The 20,055-nt window shown below is 31.5% G+C and overlaps 1 protein-coding gene, 1 long non-coding RNA gene and 1 pseudogene across 2 annotated transcripts; 1 reads left to right on the forward strand and 2 right to left on the reverse strand.

Annotated features, from left to right (window-relative positions):
• The first annotated feature begins 601 nt into the window (after window positions 1-601).
• Window positions 602-5,939, forward strand: LOC111832134. The gene is made up of 8 exons (XM_023788472.1): window positions 602-934; window positions 4,045-4,155; window positions 4,235-4,330; window positions 4,416-4,517; window positions 4,614-4,819; window positions 5,566-5,653; window positions 5,738-5,824; window positions 5,907-5,939. Exons 1-8 carry the CDS (start codon window positions 602-604, stop codon window positions 5,937-5,939), a joined length of 1,056 nt encoding a protein of 351 aa, XP_023644240.1.
• A 3,068-nt stretch (window positions 5,940-9,007) lies between these two features.
• Window positions 9,008-10,397, reverse strand: LOC17894255 (annotated as a pseudogene).
• A 310-nt stretch (window positions 10,398-10,707) lies between these two features.
• Window positions 10,708-12,886, reverse strand: LOC111832019. Its single transcript, XR_002835130.1, has 3 exons — window positions 12,774-12,886; window positions 11,823-12,507; window positions 10,708-10,936 (listed from the first exon to the last, which is right to left on the reverse strand). It is a non-coding gene; the product is annotated as an uncharacterized LOC111832019 (long non-coding RNA).
• Window positions 12,887-20,055: the final 7,169 nt, after the last annotated feature.

Below are 20,055 nucleotides of genomic sequence, written 5' to 3' on the forward strand. Positions count from 1 at the left end.
GTTTACAATAAGATTAGTGGGAGCGCAGTTGCATTTCTGATATTGTATGTAGATGACATACTACTTATTTGAAATGACATCCCTATCCTTCAGTCTGTTTAAACTTGGCTAGGGAATTGCTTTTCAATGAAAGACATGGGTGATGAATCATGGGTGATGGATAAGGTCTTGCACATGTTCAATATGCACAATTCTAAGAAAGACTTTATATATACATTACAAGAAAACATGCATTTAATGACTACAGCTAGCGACTAAATAATTAGTCGCCAAACTTAGTGACTATATACCTACTATCTATATGATGGAGGGTAATTACAATTAAGGTGGTAATGGTGGTAATTATCGGGAGTGGATGTAGAAGAGATTCGATGAATTTACGGGGAATTTCTCAGCAGAATTTGAAGCGGGGGTGGAGCAATTCTTGACGTTTGCTAATAGCCAGCCTATAGTACAAAGTAACGGGGGTAAGTTTTAATGCCCTTGTAGTGGTTTCAAGAATGATAAATTTATCTCGGGTAGAAGGGTTATGAGTCATTTGTTTAGTAAAGGATTTATGCCAGATTATTATGTTAGGTATAAGTATGGAGAAGAAATAAATATGGATATAGGAACGAGTTATACTGATTGGATGTATATAAGTGAGAGTCATGAAGAAGTGGGTAATGTAGTAGAAGATCCATGTGTGGATATGGTGAATGATGGATTTCGTTATAACGTAGGTAATTTTGATGATAACTATCATTATGATGGTAGTTATCAGAATGTTCAAGAACCAGTACGTAACCATTCAAAGAAGTTTAATGACTTGTTAGAAGGTGCAAAAAATCCATTATATGATGGTTGTCATGAAGGTCACTCAAAGTTATCCTTAGCTGCCCGAGTCATGCAAAACAAGGCGGAGCATAATATGAGGGAAAAGTTTGTGGATTCGGTTTGCCAAATTTTAACGGATTATTTACCAGAAGGAAACAAGTCAACCGTTTCAGATTACGGGACAGAAAAGTTGATGCGCAATTTAGGCCTCCCCTATCATAGAATTGATGTTTGTATTAACAATTGTATGATTTATTTTTGTAAAAGTACAGTATGTGTGTTGTTTGATATGTAATTAAAGTATCTCAAAGATCAGATTTTAAGATCTTGTAAACTGATGACAAAGCAATGCTGGTTATCAAGAAAGGGTTGAAGATACAACATGGGTATAATCTTATGCCATGGCTGGTTCCAAGAGAACACATGTTTTCTATTTATTTTGAAATCATGGCACTCTTACAATCAAATTATGGTTTCAGTTTTAATCTTTGTGTTTGTGATTTTTTTGGTTTCAGGTTTTAATGGATAAGTCATGGATAAACAAACCACGTTTATCTCAAGATTATAGATTAGGGGTGAAAAAATTTCTTGGAGTTTGCATTTGGTAGATTGAATGCAGTCATGATGAAATGTCCATGTAACCAATATTGTCTAACCAAATCTAAGTCAAGAGAAGATATTGAAGGTGATTTAATATGCTATGGCTTTTTAAGTTCTCACACAAATTGGGTACTACATGGAGACAAAGTTTACGTCACAGAAAGTACAAGAGTACATGCGGATACTGCTCAAGTTGAATTGGATTCAACTATGAATCTGTTGGATGATCTCTTTCCTGGTATCGATACTAATATGTATGCTGAAAACGAATCTTGATCGTGCGAGCAGCCTGTGCACACTGATAGACCATCAACTTCAAGTGGAAATTTAGGAAAAGAAGAAAATTTTGATGAGCTGCTTGCTGATTTTAATCAAGATCTATATGATGGATGCACCAAGTTCACAAAGTTGTCTTATATATTGGAAATTATACCATATCAAGTGTATGTGTGGGATAAGTGACAAGGGAATATCTATGGTGCTTGATTTGCTGAAAGAAGCATTTATACATGCCAAGTTTTCAAGTTCATTTATGACATGAAGAAAGTTATTCATAAATTAGGATTGAGTTACGAGTCAATTCATGCATGTCCAAATGATTGCATGTTATTTTTGGAGGCATATGCAGAAAGGGAGACTTGTAAAGTTTGTAAAATTTCTCGTTGGAAACAAAATTTATCTGCAGAGGGTACGGTATCTGGATCAGATAACAAAAAAAAACAAAACTTCTGCAAAAGTTTTGCGTTATTTTCCTTTAAAGCCGAAACTGCAACGCTTATTCATGTCATCGAAAACTGCTACTCACATGAGATGGCATGCAACTGCTACTAACAATGATGGCAAGCTTCGACATCCAAGACACGGAGACGCTTGGAAAGCATTTGATCAGAAATATCGAGAATGAACAAACACTAGTAATTATTCAAACTAAAAAAATATCTTTTATTCTTCATTTAAAGTAATATGGCACGTAAATTCTAAGCATATCTCTTAAGACTTTTAGAGTTTCTTCATCAAGATGATCATCATCGGCATGATAAAAACTCTTTTCGTTTATATCAAATTCATGTTGAATTTTTTTGGCTTTTTCCATTTCTTGAAAAACTCCATCTCTGGGTTGAAACTCTTCTCCATCTTCATAAACATAGATTTTGTTCAAATCAAATCTATGTTAAAAAAAATTTGGTTTCTCTATTTCTTGTACAACTCCATGGTGAAACTCTTCTCCATCTTCATAAATATACCGTTTGCTCAAATCAAATCTATGTTGAACTTTTTTCTTTGGCTCCAAGTCTAGAACTACTTCTAAATCGTCGGCTTTTTTATTTTTTTTTCAACTGAATTGTTTCTTTCTCCATTTTACTATATACACAAAATAACCAAATATTAATATTAAAATAGATTACATAGTTAAGGATAATTTAATTAAAATTTACATATTTTAAGAATTTTCTGAAAGAGGTGGAATTACAAAAAACTGAAGAAATCAAATAATCGAGGAAATACCTTGAAAGTGGAGCTTCACAAGTAGGATGAAGCTTACCTTAAGAGAGTTGAAGTTTTTGAGAGAGTTGAAGATCGAGAGAGAGATAGAGATCTTCTTTATTTTTGTAAAATGTATCGAAAGAGTTTATCTTTCTCAAATGGTTTGATTTATTAAACAAACAAACTTAACATTTCCTTAAATATAGGACGAAGATTTATTCAATGTAGAATAATTTAGTTTTATTTAATTTGTATTTATTCCTTTTTAATTATCGATCTTCTAACTTTGTATAGGTTTTTTAATCTTTGAAACTTTCAGAGTTTGTATTGCTAACTAGTTTATACGTTTTTCCTTATTTTAGGATTGATAATAGATTTTATGGATTCACATCAGACACAACCACCTGAAAATTTACCACAATTCAAAACAGATCACAATATCTCTCCTCCTCTGGCTCCAGAATGTAAACGCTTCAAATAGAAAATACAGCTCATAGGTAATTTTTTTGAATTAGATTATAGAAAGTTATTATCTAATTAAATTTTTCATAAGCTGCTTTTAAACTAATCCACGAAGATGATACGTTACCTGATACGTAACGTTCCAGTCCTTTGTTTGTTTCGCAGCATTGTAATATCCTTTATTGCTTAATCACGTACTGTTTTGTTAAATTATCCCATCTCAAAAATATTTATCATTAAAATTATTCTTATTTTAAGCACTGAAAATATTAAAATGATACGTCATATTTGTGATGCTGAAAGTCATTATTACATCATATGATTGTTGAGATGAGCATAAGAGGAATACTCCATTTTTATATTATATTGACTTGAGCATAAGAAGCATAATCGATGAGATTTCATGAATATAATCGATAGTCAAGCAATCATGTTTGTGTGATTATAATACGGATTATCCATGATTAGTCATACTTGTCTCCTCACATCATATATTCATGAGTAATCATACTTGTAGAGCCGAAAATTTATTATATTTCTTCTTATATATTAATTTACTAATCAAATTTGTTTCATATATATATATATATATATATATATGTTTCATCAACAAGACAATACAGATGGAAACATAGAAGACAAAACGTTTACATCTAAAGATGTATGGAAATTGAAAAACAGCAAAGTGATAGTGGAATTCGACCTAGCAACGGACAACCAATTGAAGGTTCTAGAGGTTTACTTGGATCATGGTTAGGTCAATTAAGCAAAGATATAAATCTGATACCCATGGTATAGTTTATTCGTTAAATATTTATATGTAGTTGGATTATTCATGAAAATAATTTTATTTTAATATGTGAGTTTTCAGAAAATGCAAGAACGGAATACAAAGAACCAAAAAGAAAAAAATACTACGCCTCACTTATGTGGAAGAAAGAGCTTTCCAAGGAGAAGAAATGAGATTGTGAGTAATTTAGTTGTCATATAAGACTAATTTCTTATACTGATATTGTATATTGTTTATCTTTACATGTGTATCTTTAACGTAGAAAATCAAGATTGGAAAAACACCAAATCGAGCAGAATTATTTATTGACACTCGTATGAAACTTGATGGAAGCTTTGTAAGTGAGGAAGCGAAAACACGCGCGGTTAGTTTTCTTTGAAATTAGTATTCATGTAGATGTAGTTATGTGGATTTACTAGTTAAATAAGTTTAATATTTATCATTTGTTTTGTTTTTTTAGGAAGCACTTACATCGCTGCTCATTCAAAGTCCGCATGTCGCAACCAATGTTATAGCTAGTTTGGATGATGAATATGCTCAAGTATTTGGTCTCAAGCGTCCAGGACGAGTACGTTGTCTTGGTCATGGACCCACACCTTCAAAATTAGTAAGACATTCAACTGGGACTAGAGCAGATATAGAAAATTCAGAGATGGTTGTTCAGCTTAAGAGCATCTCCAACCCACCTCTATTTTTGCCTCTAAACTCTATTTTGTAGCAATTTTTGCTCCAACCCACCTCTATATCCATCTCTATGATAGAGATTGCTAATTTTATCTCTCTATATAGAGGAACTCTATTTTTTCCTCTATAAATAGAGGTGAACTATTTTATTGCAAAATAGTCCTTTAATCTTAAATTTCTTTTATTTATGAACAAAATAAATAAAATAAATATATTTAATAGCTAATAATATAAAATATTATTAGAGGTTTTAATATAAATATATATTCTAAAATTTGAGACTACCATTTGCAAAAGTAAATTATATAAAATCTTATATATATATATATATATATATATAATAATATATTTTATTTTTATTGAAGGAAAAAAGAGATTTTATTTTACCTTATTATATATGATAATAGAATAGAATCTAGTATCTTATTGTTTTTTATATAATTCGATGTACTTTTAAATAAAATTATATATAATATGATGTTTTTATAATAAATGTTTAATTTAAATAAAAGTAACTATTTTATTAAAATTTTATAAAAGTTGAAGTAAATGGTTTAATTTGCAAATTTTATAAATAGATGGTGTTAATATTAAATTTTAAAAAGAATCTATTTGGAATATTCTATTATAGAGGAGAAAATAGAGGAAACTATTGGAGCAAAAGTCACCTCTATTATAGAGTTACTCTATTATAGAGGCAAAAATAGCAAAAACCATTGGAGATGGTCTAAGACAGAAGTGAACGAGTTAGGAGCTCAAGTAAAGGCAATGAGTACGTTCATCCGACAAATACTTGGTACTTCAACCCGTGACCAGGTATTTATAAAATAATAATAAATAAATTATATTGTATGATTATAACTTGATCATATAAAATAACTATACTAACAAAATTTTCAGGCAAATACATGGGCTGCAAGTTTTGCAACAGCTTTTTCAATCATACCAAATCTAGCATTTGCAAACATATCAAATATGGCTCCTCAGGTAAATGGTTTTTACATATTAATATGATAGATACCAAATATTAGATGATAAACTAATCTGCTATATATATTTTTTTATGTAGGAAAATGATGATGGTGCTAATGGAAGAAGCTAGTCATGATCAACATTAGTTTATCAAAATTTCTTTGCTACTTTCGTTTATTGATATTTCATGCATTTGCAATACTTTTTAGGATAATTTATGTAATTTGCTTTCTAGGATATTAATTATTAATTTAAATATCATTTTTATTTTTTAATTATTTCATTTGAATTTGTTATTCCATAAATTAATATTTTCAACAAAATTTGGAAAAGCGTTGATATATTAGAATCAATTAACAAATGATATAAAATAAGTTCTCGTTGCTATATATAAGTGACATAATTTAGAATCATTTATTGAAACTGGCGTAAATATAACACCAAATACAAACAATTGATGTTAATATTTTAATTCAAATATTTTAAATATATCAACTTTTTAAAAATGAAACTATTTCTAAATCAGTTATTAAAAATGATATAACTGTTATAATCACTTTTCAAAATTGATACTAATTTTAACATCATTTAATCATATGTGATATAAATAATTGACATCAATAAGTATAATCAACACAAATCACAGTATCACTTTTACAAATTGATGCGAAAGGTAGTATCATTTTTTTGTAACTGACACATTATTAATATCGATTAAAAAAACTGATGCAAAATAAAAAATATTGCATCAATTATTAAGAAATGATGTTAATTATTTGCATCGACAAATTAAGAATCATTGTTTCAAGTGATACAAAATGCCTTTACATCACTTATAAGTAATACAAAAATACAAAATAATTGATTCAATAGACTCATTTTTTTTGTAGTGGTTGAATCATCCTTCAGATGCGGCAGAGTGGAGAAATTTCCAAGAGCTAAATCCTTGATTTTCTGAAGAACCCCGTAACGTTTATCTTGGATTATTTACTAATGGGTTCAATCCATTTGGCATGTCTCGTAATCATTTGTTGTGGCATGTGATCTTGACTCCGTATAATTTACCCCTAGGTATGTGCATGAAAGAAGAGTATTTGTTTCTTACAATTTTGAATTATGGGCCACATCATCCGCGAGCTAGTCTCGATATCTTCCTTTGGCCTCTTATTGAGGAGTTAAAAGAGTTGTGGTCTACTGGATTCAATGCGTACGATGTGTCTTTGAATCAAAATTTTAATCTAAAGGCTACGTTGATGTGGACGATAAGCGACTTTCCGACATATTGCATGTTATCAGGATGGACCACACACGGTAAATTATCTTGTCCTATTTGTATGGAAAGTACCAAGTCTTTTTGTCTACCTAATGGAAGGAAGACGTCTTGGTTTGATTGCCACCGAAAATTTCTTCCTCATGGTCATCCATTAAGAAGGAACAAAAAAGACTTCTTTACAGGAAGAGACGCTTCTAACGAGTATCCACCTCCGTCTTTAACCGGTGAGCAAGTTTTTTACGAGCGGTTGGATTGTGCAAATCCACCAAGAACCAAGGACGTTAGTGATAATGGTCATGAAAAGAAGATGCATGGCTATGGGAAGGAACATAACTAGCACAAGGAAAGCATATTATGGGAGTTGTCTTACTGGAGGGATTTGAATCTTTGACATAATATTGATGTCATGCATACAGAGAAGAACTTTTTGGATAACATCATGAATACTTTTATGAGTGTGAAAGGTAAATCAAAAGACAACATCATGTCAAGATTGGATATTGCATAATTCTGTTCTCGGCCACACCTACATCTTAGTAATAAGGATGAAGCTCCATTCCTAGTTTATAATTTGACAGAAGAAGCGAAAATAAGCTTATTGGAGTGTGTGAAACATGCGGTCAAATTTCCAGATGGTTATTCGTCGGACTTGGCAAGTTGTGTTGATATGGAAAATGGCAAGTTTTCAGGCATGAAAAATGGAAAACTCACGTGTTTTCAATATCTTATTGATACATCATTTAGCATATTTAATTGTTATTATTAATTTTAGTTTATTAAAAATAATTAATTTAAAACGAAAATGCAAATTTAAAGTAAACATAAAGAAGTCTGAAAATGAATTACAAAACTAGTCCACCGTGAAAATACATAAAACATAAATAAATTAAAGTTGCTAAAATATTTTGACAAACATATCTTGATCATGATCAATGATGACTAAGCATTCGGTTTAACTCTTTTGCATCTAGCATTTATCATTGGCACCATCATTCATTTCCTGGAAAAAAATTATTCAATACATTAGTTAATTATCTAAATATCTTTATCTAAGAGACTTAGGCTGTGATTGGCGACATGAAAAAAGCGGGACGTTTCTAAGAAAACAGAAAAACGCAATAACTACACCAAACAACTTATTTATATTGATTTGCGGGTTTCTAAAAAAAAATGAAAACGCTTTTAGTTTTTGTTATGTCTACTGAAACAAAAAATGCACAATAAAATAAATACTGTCCATATATGGTGCCAGACACCCTAAAATCCACTTTTTCATATGTTTTAATTAATAAAAATAATATAATTAAACAATATACAAGAATTAAATAATTTAATGATTGTCTAAATTTTTATAAAATGAAGGTTTGTGATAATCATAATATCACTTTATGTAAAAAAGAATGTAAAAAAAAATTATTAACAAAGTACTTAAAATTTTACCATTATATTTATTATTATGAAAATACGTATTATAATAAAAAAAATATGAACCTCTATATACTTGTAAATTTATAAAACAAATTTTATTAATATAAAATAAATAAATAATATATTATTATACTAATTATAAATACTAATATGAAATCCACACCGCAAATATATTTTTACCAATCAAACATAATTTTGTACCGCTTATTTTACATCAACCGCACTTGTCTCGCAAATACATTTGTTCCGCACGTACCGTAGTTGAACCGTACCGCACTATCAATTTTTTTGTCCCGCTCAACCAAATCCACGGTTACCATTCGGACCCTTATATAAGTAATTTTTACCCGAGGATTCTTCATATTTGGAATGTTAAAAAATGCTGGATTTGGTATGTTCGCAAAAGCTGCTGCAAAATTTGCAGCCCATACACTTGCTTGAATATTTAACATAAAACATTAGTTATATATATATATCCAATTTATATACAACTTGGATTCAATGATATGTACAACTTGGTTAGAATAGTACAACATGTGAGAATTCGATATAACTAGTTTATATGTGTCCTCAACTGCATGACCGTTTCAGAATTTTCTATTGTGTCCTCAACTGCATGACCGTTTCAGAATTTTCTATTTCTTGTCTTGTTGCAGTAGAGCGTTTCACCAATTTTGATGGTGTGGGTCCATGACCAACACAACGTACTCGTCCTGGATGTTCTGGTCCAAACACTTGAGCATACTCATCATCCTTTCTAGCTGGAACATTGCTCGTGACTTGAGGATTTTGCTCCATCAACGTTGTAAGTGCATTCCAAAAGGGAAACAAGGATAAATATTCAACATAGTTAACTAATAGATCCAACAAACGACAATGCATTCCAAAAGGTATTGATCAAAATTCAAAGTTATTATAATAAAACTAACCGCACGTGTTTTTGCCTCCTCACACACAAAGCCTCCATCAGGTTTCTTGCGAGTCTCAGTGAAAAACTCTGCTCGACACGGCGTTTTTCGATCTTGACTTTTTACAGTAAAGATACACGCATAAACAATGTACACAAAATATAATAGACTAGGTTTATATCATGCTAAAGTTACTCACAATCTCATTTCTTTTACTTGAAAAACTCTTTCTTCCGCACAAGTGAGGCATGGTATTGTTTCTTTGGTTCTTTGTATTCCGCTCTTGCATTTTCTGAAAGCTTATATATGAAAAGAAATCACTTGCATTTGATATAGAGATAAGAGAAGAACATACAAATATATATAGAAAACTATACCTTCCACTTTTCGGTAAACCTCTTGTGAACGAAATGATACCATTGATTTTTAGGAATGTTTTCGGGTCTTTTCTGCAACATCTCATTCAAATCATTTCTTTTGTGTTCTCTCCAAATATGTAATTTGATATCCTTGCATCGGCTACCTAGTGCACTCATTACATATTCTTTTCTCATCATAGGATCATCAAAACTGAAATTGGACTGACATGACATAACATGAAACGAGTCATCAACCAAAATTTAGTATTAAAACATCACATGATTTAAAAAATTTACAAATAAATAAATGTTAGATGTTTACCTGGATCAATTCCCATGCTTTTTCTTTTATAACAGGATTAACCAACCTCCAATCAGTGTAGTCAATCGGTAGCAATCGCACATCGGTACTTAACTGACCTAACCATGATCCAAGTGAACCTCCAGAATCTCCAGTTGGTTGACTGGTATCATCATCGAAATGCACAATAACTTGGTTGTCTTGCAATTTTCAGACATCTTAGATGTCATTAGTTTACCTTCTATATTTCTATCCATATCTTGTTAATGAACACATACTTATTTGATACCAAGTTCAAGTTAGTATATAATAAATCAAATTTAACATACACGACATTCTATTAATCAACAGTTTTTATATAAAAGGAAAGCAATCATACGATAAGACATTAACAACTTGAAAAGTACACTAAAACTCTGTTCTAATGTGTTGAGACTTAGACTAGTTTATGCTTAGCATTATCTACTTGAGTGTGGAAAATAAAGAAACGTGTTTACTCTTAACTTCTTAAACATGTATTAAAAAGTCAACACACAAAGAACCAAACAACAACTTGAGATTTAGTGTAGCTTCGCAACCCACAAAGAAACGAACAATCTTAAATGGGATCCTAATATTAAAGAGAGATTTGGTGTAAAGCTACGTTAACGTCAAGGCTGCTGCACCAATTTAAAGGAAAACAAATTCTTAATTAAAATAAAATAAATCAACTTTAAATAATACCAATGATTTGTATTTTCCATTGGAATCTTTTACATTCTGGAGAAAGTAGAGAAAGCATGATGTGATCCGCTTCCAGTTGTGGTAAATTATACGGTGGTTGTGTCTCTGAATCCATGAAATCCATGATCGTGATCACTAAACTAGGTTAAAAATAGAAAAGAAAACATGTTAGCAGTGAATAAACAGATTTACAAAATATATAAGTATTCGATTGCCAAAACCAATTCACATTGTCACCTTCAGATTTTCGTAGATTACACATCAGTTTCCCTTTCTGAGACTATTTAGTTTAAGATCATTTATATGAAAATAATTATTTCCCGCTTGGATAAAAATTAAGCGGGATATGGAAAAGAAATTATTTTAGAAGAAATAGATATATTTTTAAGTAGGTTGGTTATTTGTGTGAGAGAAAAATAAATTCAAAATCACAAATTTTAGAACGTACGTGTGTAAGAATTTGTATAAACTAGGCTAAAACTTTATATCACCTAGAAAATAGAGAAAAATAATAAGCTCCCGAAATCAAGGAAAGTAACTAGTTAAGTCAATATTGAATAAATCTTCCTATATTTAAGGAAAGAAATACTAGTTTGTTTAGTTGAAGCCTTATCCATTCCTTTTAAATATTAAGTTGCTAGATTGTTCAATGCTAGGTTGCATGGAAACTCTTTCGAAGTGCGTTTCCCGTTTCGGAAACGTTTTCGGAAAGAGAAACTCTTGGAAACTCGGAAAACTATAACAGAAACACGATTCCTATTTTTTTTTTAGAAACACGATAGAAACTCGCGTTTCCATTTTGGAAACCCGACGGAATCTTAAACTTTTAGTTTAGAAACTCAATAAACAAAAATTTTGATTTATAATATATAGAGTGATTACTTTTATACTTTTAAAACTTGATTAAAGTCATAATAGACATGCTAAGAATTTATATGCCAGGTCATTTTAATAAATTTTTGTTGAATAATGGTGCCATCATGATATAGAACTCATCTACTTTGACTGTGGCAGTATCTACCTGAGAAAACATAGTGTTGGCTAACATCCTATGTGCATAACGCAAAGTAGGATGCTTGATTTGTGCTGCTTTAGAACCACCTTCATAAGCATTATGATCTGCATATTGTCTCCATATTGGGTAAGTACTTTCGCTTTGTGAATCGAATCTTCTCATCATTACTGAAACCAAATGCCTTGCATAGATCCAGAATCGTAATAGTGTACTCTTTGTCACCAATGCAGAAATCTAATATCCCGGTCTCGGCTTCCGGTGTCCTAGCATCCTGAAAAGAAACTGTGACAGTTCCAAGAAACTCCTTAGTAAGCATCTCATAAGCACTATAGTTCACAAAAATGAACTTTCGTAATCCCCATTTTCGAAAAAGTCAGTCCACATCTTCACGAATTGCTAATGCATCAAGAGTGAAATCATCAGCGTAGAGAGTTGGTATGACAACAGCTCTATGACGTGCAGCCCTATAGTTGACTCCTTTAACCAATTTTGTCCCCCATTCTTTCCATGGCAGCTCCTGTATTAAAGCTGATTTTTGAAGCTTAGCTGTACCACTTGGTTGTGGTTTCTTTCTTGCTTTAACGTTGGATTTACTAGTCACAATCGCTTTCTTTGTTTTTGATGGTGCTTTTTTGCTTCCTTATCTTGTGGTTGGTATTGTTGTTTTCACCATATTATGGAACTGGAAAATCTACAACAGCAAACACAATAGAAGAATTAATCAAGACGAAATTATATGAGTGATTCAAGTTTTCGAATTATCCAATTATCCCCAAATATTTCAGCTTAAAATTCAAAACATTTGTACAATTATGCAGTAATTGGGTCATATACGATCAGCCCATGTGCAAACAAGTTATGGAAAGGTAATCTAATATAAAATTAGCTATATATGTACAAAAGAAAAACGAAACAATTACTTCAAATAACCATAATATTTGTGTTTATAGAACATACCTCATATTGAGTTAGAGAAGAGGAACTAAACCAAACCGTTCTTCTACAATAATTCTGAGTTTGAGAAACTTCAAGAGATAATGATAAAGAAAAAAAACCAGAAACGTGAAGAGCTGAAGAAGAAGACGATGGGGAATTGGATTTATCTTTTTTTCCTCAAGAATATAATATTAAATAACCAAAAGTTGTTTACAAGGCCTTAAAGCCCATAATTGTTTTGCAGATACAAAGGGTGAAACCCACCAAGAGGTCACCAACATTACAACGAAAGCTAAAGGAGATTTTAATAATGGAAAAATCGATTACACATGTTGGTTTTAGACGCGTGAAAAGCTATAACGCTCCGATACTTCTGTCCGTTAGAAAACAAGTGAGTTTTGTATCGGTTAGATGAATGCTTAATTTATTCCAACACAAGTGATCACTGCCGGACGGTCATTCAAAACACTATTGCCTAGTATATTTTTATTTCCAATTAGTAAATTTAAATATCACCTAAAATAACTAGAAAAAATGTTATGTTGCAAACATAATAGTTTTATTTTCAACTTAGACAACTAAGAGAAATATCAAATATAAAGTTCAACCTAGTAACCACGCCATAGTATGTAGAAAATTTAACAAAAGATCATAATAATTTTTAATAATCTTTAGTACAACAATAACGAGAAAAAAAAGTTTGACTAAGCATGATTGGGATAAGAAAACAAAGGTTAGCTTAAGCAAGATCTGAATCGCCCATATCATATACGTCTCTAGGTTGAACATGGACTGCAATTTTCCACTCCTCTTTGCAAGGATCATATACATAATACACCATCTTTGGCTGAGATGCCGATATGTATGGCTCATCTTCTTCATTATCTCCGGTATGTAACAAACATGAAAAATTCACCATATGATGATCATATGCATCCATTTTATATCCTCGTTCAGTACGAGTGTCAGCCCATTTACACTTAAATAATACATCCTTAAAAACCCCATATTAGTTTAACTCTACAACTTCAACCAGATTTCCATAGTAAGCTATTGTTCCTATTATTGGGTTAGGATCACGAGAGCTAGCATAACTCATAGTTTCAGCAGCTATGTAGACACTACTATTTTGGGTTTTCAAGTCAGCATCTCTTTCTATGCTCCGGAGTTTGAAACCATTGACATTGTAAGAAATATACTTCACAACTTTTTCTGATGTACCCAAAGCTAAGCATCATAAATCATTAGTTATCCTGTCTAAATCAGTTACCTTGACTTTTTGTTTGATCCAATCTGCAAAAATGAGATACATTTCCTTGTCAATGTCAATAGCACGATTCTTCTGATGAGATAGTTTACTATCCATAGCTCCCTTTTGCGCTTCCTAGATACACAATTAACATAAACTTTTATATTCGAAAAACTTTAATCAACTTTAATTAAAAATACTTATTCTAGAATGAGAGAAACTTACTCTCATAAGGATCAAGTAGTTGACAATTCACCAATATATGTCGATGTGCTTGTTGTCACTCTACATGATTTAGAGTATAAACCTTACCCGAACCAACAAATCTTCCAAGGTTTGGAAAAATAGATCGAAGTTCTTAATTCGGTCTTATACTAGTATGAGCAGGCCCGGCTCATTCAACGACAAGACCCGGTGCCATAACTAAAAAAGTCCTATTTTATATAAAACAATAGGTCCAAAAAAAAAATATGAAGTAAAAAGCATTTTCTAAGTGAATAATGACATCCTATTTTTATGATCTAAAGCAAACTCATCAATTAAACTTTCTACATCTAGTTCGTCCAAAAAATCATTCTCGATTGCCATCAAAGCTAGTCCGCTCAATCTTTCTTGCGACATGGATGTCCTCAAATATGACTTCAATAGCTTGAGTTTAGAGAAACTCTTTTCTGCGGAAGCAACAGTAACTGGAATTGTTAGTTAGATCCTATATGCAATTGTAGTATATGGAAAACTATCAAATGGTATATGATAATATAATACATCATTTGCTCCCATATTTTCATTTGCCAAAAGCTCCTTGAGAAATTTTAGCTCAAGAAAAATTTCATCTCCATTAATGTCACCACTTCTCAAACTAGTTTCTAAATAAATACAATGGGACTTTAAATTCACATCATCACACATTTTCAATCAAGTAAAGAATCAAACAAAAAACCAAAAATATGCTCATACGATTGATATTTCTCAAATCTCTTATCAAATGAACTAATAGCATGATCTATGATATACACAAAATATTGAATCCTAAATGTTTCTTCTACATATAATATTGTTTCATTACCAACAAATTCATGAAATTGTCTTTTTTAATGATAACTCTTTTTTGAATAAATATAAGTTCAATACCAATTTCATTAGCAATTTCTTTAGCTTTTGCCATAGCATCAACAAATCCATTTTCTCTATATTTATTTTTAATAAGAAATTAAACCACTAACCTCTTTAATTGCAACATCAATTTTCATATCTTTTGATTGTAAATTTTTACTAACAATGTTCACCACATGCAATATATCAAACCAAATAATAGTAGATAACAAAAACTCAAAACTACTAAGCTCATTCATTGCTAGAGACTTAGATTCACTTTGAATCATTGGGTCATAATCACTTTCCGCCACTTCAAGTAAAGCTTCTCTTATATCTACAATTTGAAATCTTATGGCATTAATACTTTCAACACGACTTTCCCATCGTGTTGTTGATAATTACTTAAACGTTAAACTTTTCACATTCATTTTCAAAATACCTCACCTCTTTACTGAATTAGCAAACAAAGAATATAAGCGTTGCACTACTCCAAAAAAGTCTTTTACATTTACCGAATTATTTCCAAGATCCACTAATTCTTGTTCAATTGAGTTAAACCAACTTAAATACTAAACCAAATGAATCACATCATCACATCATCATCATCACCATTATACCACCATCACATGATCGACATCAAATACATCATCATCACCATCACCATCACCATCACTATTATCACATCATCGACATCACATACATCATCATCATCATTTTCATCATCATTATCATCTCCCATCACCTTCATCACCATCACCATCATCATCACTATAATCTTGACCAAAACCATAAATTCAATATTTTCCCGCCAAAAAAGTAAATTTTCAGTTTTCCCGCCAAAACCGTAAATTCGCAATTTACCTGCCAAAAACGTAACTTTGCAATTTTCTCGCCAAAAACGTAAATTCGCAATTTTCCCGCCAAAAACGTAAACTTGCAATTGTCCCGCCAAAAATGTAAACTCGCAATTGTCCCGCCAAAAACGTACACTCGTAATTGTCCCACCAAAACCGTAAATTAATAATTTTCCGGCCAAAATCGTAAAATTAGCAATTTTCTCGCCAAAATTATATCCGTAGATTTCCCGCCGAAAAAGGTAAATCATAGTTTTCCGCCAAAAAAATGTTAATCATTAATTTTCACGCCAAAAACACATGATAGTGATGATTTTTATGATGAATTGATAATGATGGTATGATGGTATATAATGATGATATATGATGATCATAATTATTTATTCTTTATAAATAAAAATATTTAATTAATTAACTATTATCACTAATGAGTCAACTCATTTAACCACTTAACCCATGAGATTAAATGAGTTTATGGGTTGACTTAAATCATTTAAACAAATGAGTTGAATCAACACATTACCCATTTAACTCTAAACTCATTATGTAATGAGTTGAGTTGAGTTGGGTTATCCATTTTGACATCCCTAATTATATTACGCAAAACCAAAAGTTTTTTTTTGTACACCATTTTTGCTTCCTTTCATATTAGACCCATTATCATAACCTTTACCTCTTATGCTAATTTTAAGAGAAAAACACGATTTACCTGTTGGATAAGAGGAAAATAAATCTCTAGATGCATATTTTGCTTGTTAGGACTGAGAAGCAGGTGAGATGTCTTCGGAGAAAAAAAAGAAGCAATGATAGGTTTTTTTGTTGTTGTTAGCCACCCTAAGTGCCTAGAAACAACATTAGTTTAGTTTTAGGTTTAGTGTTATTCCATTTTCATTAGTTAATTTGGGTTATGTATTTAGTTAGGCCTATTAATTTGTTTATAGATTGTGGGCCTCAAAATATAACAAAAGTATAATTTTAAAGGGCCTTTTAGATGTAGATTTCAAAATAATTTCAGCACCATTAAGTATTTATACAATGTAAAAATTACAAAATCGGGTCTTAATTATTTTGGTCCCTGTGCAAATGCACTTGTTGCACTTGTCAATCGCCGGGCCTGAGTATGAGGTAGAGGTCGATCATCAACGCTGCCATACCGAGTAAATCGTGCCTCTATATCATTAAGATACATTGAGCAAAATGTTACACATTTAACAACTAAATATTGCTAACATATAGAACCTTCAGGCTTAGCTCCATTCCGAACATATGATTTGAAATGCCATAGAGTCATGTAGATAAGTGAGTTAAGAAAGTTTTCAGTTATATATATATAATAGAGAATGAGAAAAGCGTACTATAAAACAGAGAATGAGAAAAGCGTACCTCTCTATCGGATACATCTAACGAAATGGAACTGGCCCACTGAGTATTGCTTCTTCTGTGAGATGTACTACTAAATGTACCATCACCGTAAAAAATGATGGAGGAAAAAACATCTCCATACGACATAAAGTCAATACAATATGATCTTGTAATTTATCAAGCTCATCGATATCAAGGACCTTTGCAGATATATCTTTAAAAAAATGACAAAGCTTGACAACGGCTAATGTCACATATGTTGGGAGCAGATTCTGAATTACGACTGAAAATAAGTCTCTCATTATCACATGACAGTCATGGCTTTTTAAGCCTAATAGCTTTCGACCATTAACATCAACACAACTTGATAAATTTGAAGCATAACCGTCAGGGAATTTAACATTCTTTAAGACACTTAAAAATGTTTCTTTCCCATGATTGTTCAAAGTATAACATGTTTCTTCATACTTTCCATTATCATCATGCCACAAGTCAGAATGTATTTCTAGCTCACGAAAATCTTTTCTAGCACTCAAATTATTTTTGGATTTTTTTTTTCATCCAATAACGTGTAGACTAGATTTTCAAATACATTTTTCTTAATTTGCATGACATCTAATTTATGCTTCAACATAATGAATTCCCAATAAACCTGCTGAAAAAATATACTCTTTTTTTTCCATTGCTGAGTACTAATTCTTGCATTACTACTTCCTGTAGCACTACTTCGATCTCTTTTTCCAATTCTACCTAAAACATGGTTCTTACCTAAAATAACATTAACATGTCTAGTTGATGAATAACTGTAGAACCTGGCAATATGGCTTGTGGAGATCTTGTTTCTATCTTTCCGTCAAAATTATTTTATTTGGACGAAAGTCATGATCTTGAAGAAGAAATCATCGATGACCCATATTATTTTTTCCATGCATTAAAAGTTGCCCGATGCCATCAAAATTGGAGTTTGGACAAGCGGATGTTGTATATGTATTCCAACCCGACAAATTTCCGAGACCAGGAAAATCACTAACTGTCCACATAACGGCTGCTCGCATGTTAAATGTTTGGTTTGTAGAAGTATCTACCGTATTAATCCCATCAGACCATAATTCTTTCATCTCTTTTATAATAGTTAATATCATTACCAGTCATGTGCTTCCAGGCATGTGCTTCCAAGGATAACCGTGGAGAGTACCATTGAGGTTTGGTTCATTGACATCCATGGTGGAAAATTATAAGGAAATAATATCACTGGCCATATGCTATAACTACTATTCATGATACCAAATAGGTTAAAACCGTCAGTCGCCAAACCTAGTCTCACATTTCTTGGATCATATGCAAATTCATGATATCTTTGATCAAATGCCTTTTAAGCCCCTCCGTCTCTTGGATGTCGAAGCTTGCCATCTTTTTTATGAACTGTTGCATGCCATCTCATGTTTGTAGCAGTTTTTGATGACATGAATAAACGTTGTAGTCGTAGCTTTAAAGGAAAATAATGCAAAACCTTTGCAGGAGCTTTACTTTTAATTTTCTTTGATTCTGCAGATCCTCTACTCTTTGTTGTAATCTTTTCTTTCCAACGAGATGCTTCACAAACTTTGTAGATTTCCCTATCTCAACTTTGTTTTTACTAGAGAACAACGGTTACATGGACATTTCAACATAGTTGCGGGTTGTTGTTCCAAATGCAAAATCCAAAAAACTTTTCACCCCCAATATGTAATCTTGAGATAAACGCGGTTTGTTTATCCATCACTTATCCATCAAAACCTGAAAAATTGATTAATCTAATTTGTAAGCTTGAAAAATTCATAAAACAACAATTAAACTTCAAAACTGAAAGAATCTATCAATGGATATATGTACGTATACTATACCATATCACAAAATAAACTGAAACTAAATTGATGCATTAACAAAGATGTAGAAATAGAGTTGATTACTAAAACTAATACATTAAGGAACAACAAAGGATGATGGGCCATATAGCATAACACCAAGGAACGATCAATCATACAAACAAACTTTTAAAATAAAGAACACAAGTAAAGTTGGGTTTTAATTTGCAGGAAAATATACAGATGTTTTCAAACATTAAGTGTCACTTTCTCATTGCAAACAACATATAATTAGAAAAGCTAAAAAACAAATGTTTTCAAAAATATTTAGGCATGTACATGTGGTATATGTACCTCAATTAATTAAAATCATGTGTACAACTAAAAATATTTCTTTTAAACATTGTATAACTAATTAGAACAAAAAAAATGAAAAAGTACAACTTGCCAAAACGAGTACAACTTGTAATTTTGGTACAACTAGTGCATTTTGGCGGCTACACATGTGTCTTTTGGCGGCTACACGTGTCTAATGTTGATCACGTGTTTGTTGTTTGGTCCATTTTTATTTTTTATTTTTATTTTTCCTACACTTAAGAATTTTTAAAAAATTTCAATTTCAAATTGAAATTAAAAGAGGGAATCGGGAATCGGGTATAGTTAGGGTTTACTATTTGTCCTTTCTTTTACTCTCTTCACTTCTTCTCCTTCTTTCTTTCTGGGTTGGTTTGCGATTTCGTCTTCTTTATTTTGGGTTTGCGATTTCTGAGAATGCGCTGCGAATCTGGACCATCGGGAATCTTATGCGGAAATTCCTCCAACCGACGAAGGTTCCCTGGAATTCCCAAAAAGTGACATTGTGGGTTGTTTCTTTGGTTGTCTTCTTGTGATAGGGCTGG

This window comes from Capsella rubella, unplaced genomic scaffold (assembly GCF_000375325.1).
Source record: "Capsella rubella cultivar Monte Gargano unplaced genomic scaffold, Caprub1_0 scaffold_2, whole genome shotgun sequence".
Classification (NCBI taxonomy): domain Eukaryota; kingdom Viridiplantae; phylum Streptophyta; class Magnoliopsida; order Brassicales; family Brassicaceae; genus Capsella; species Capsella rubella.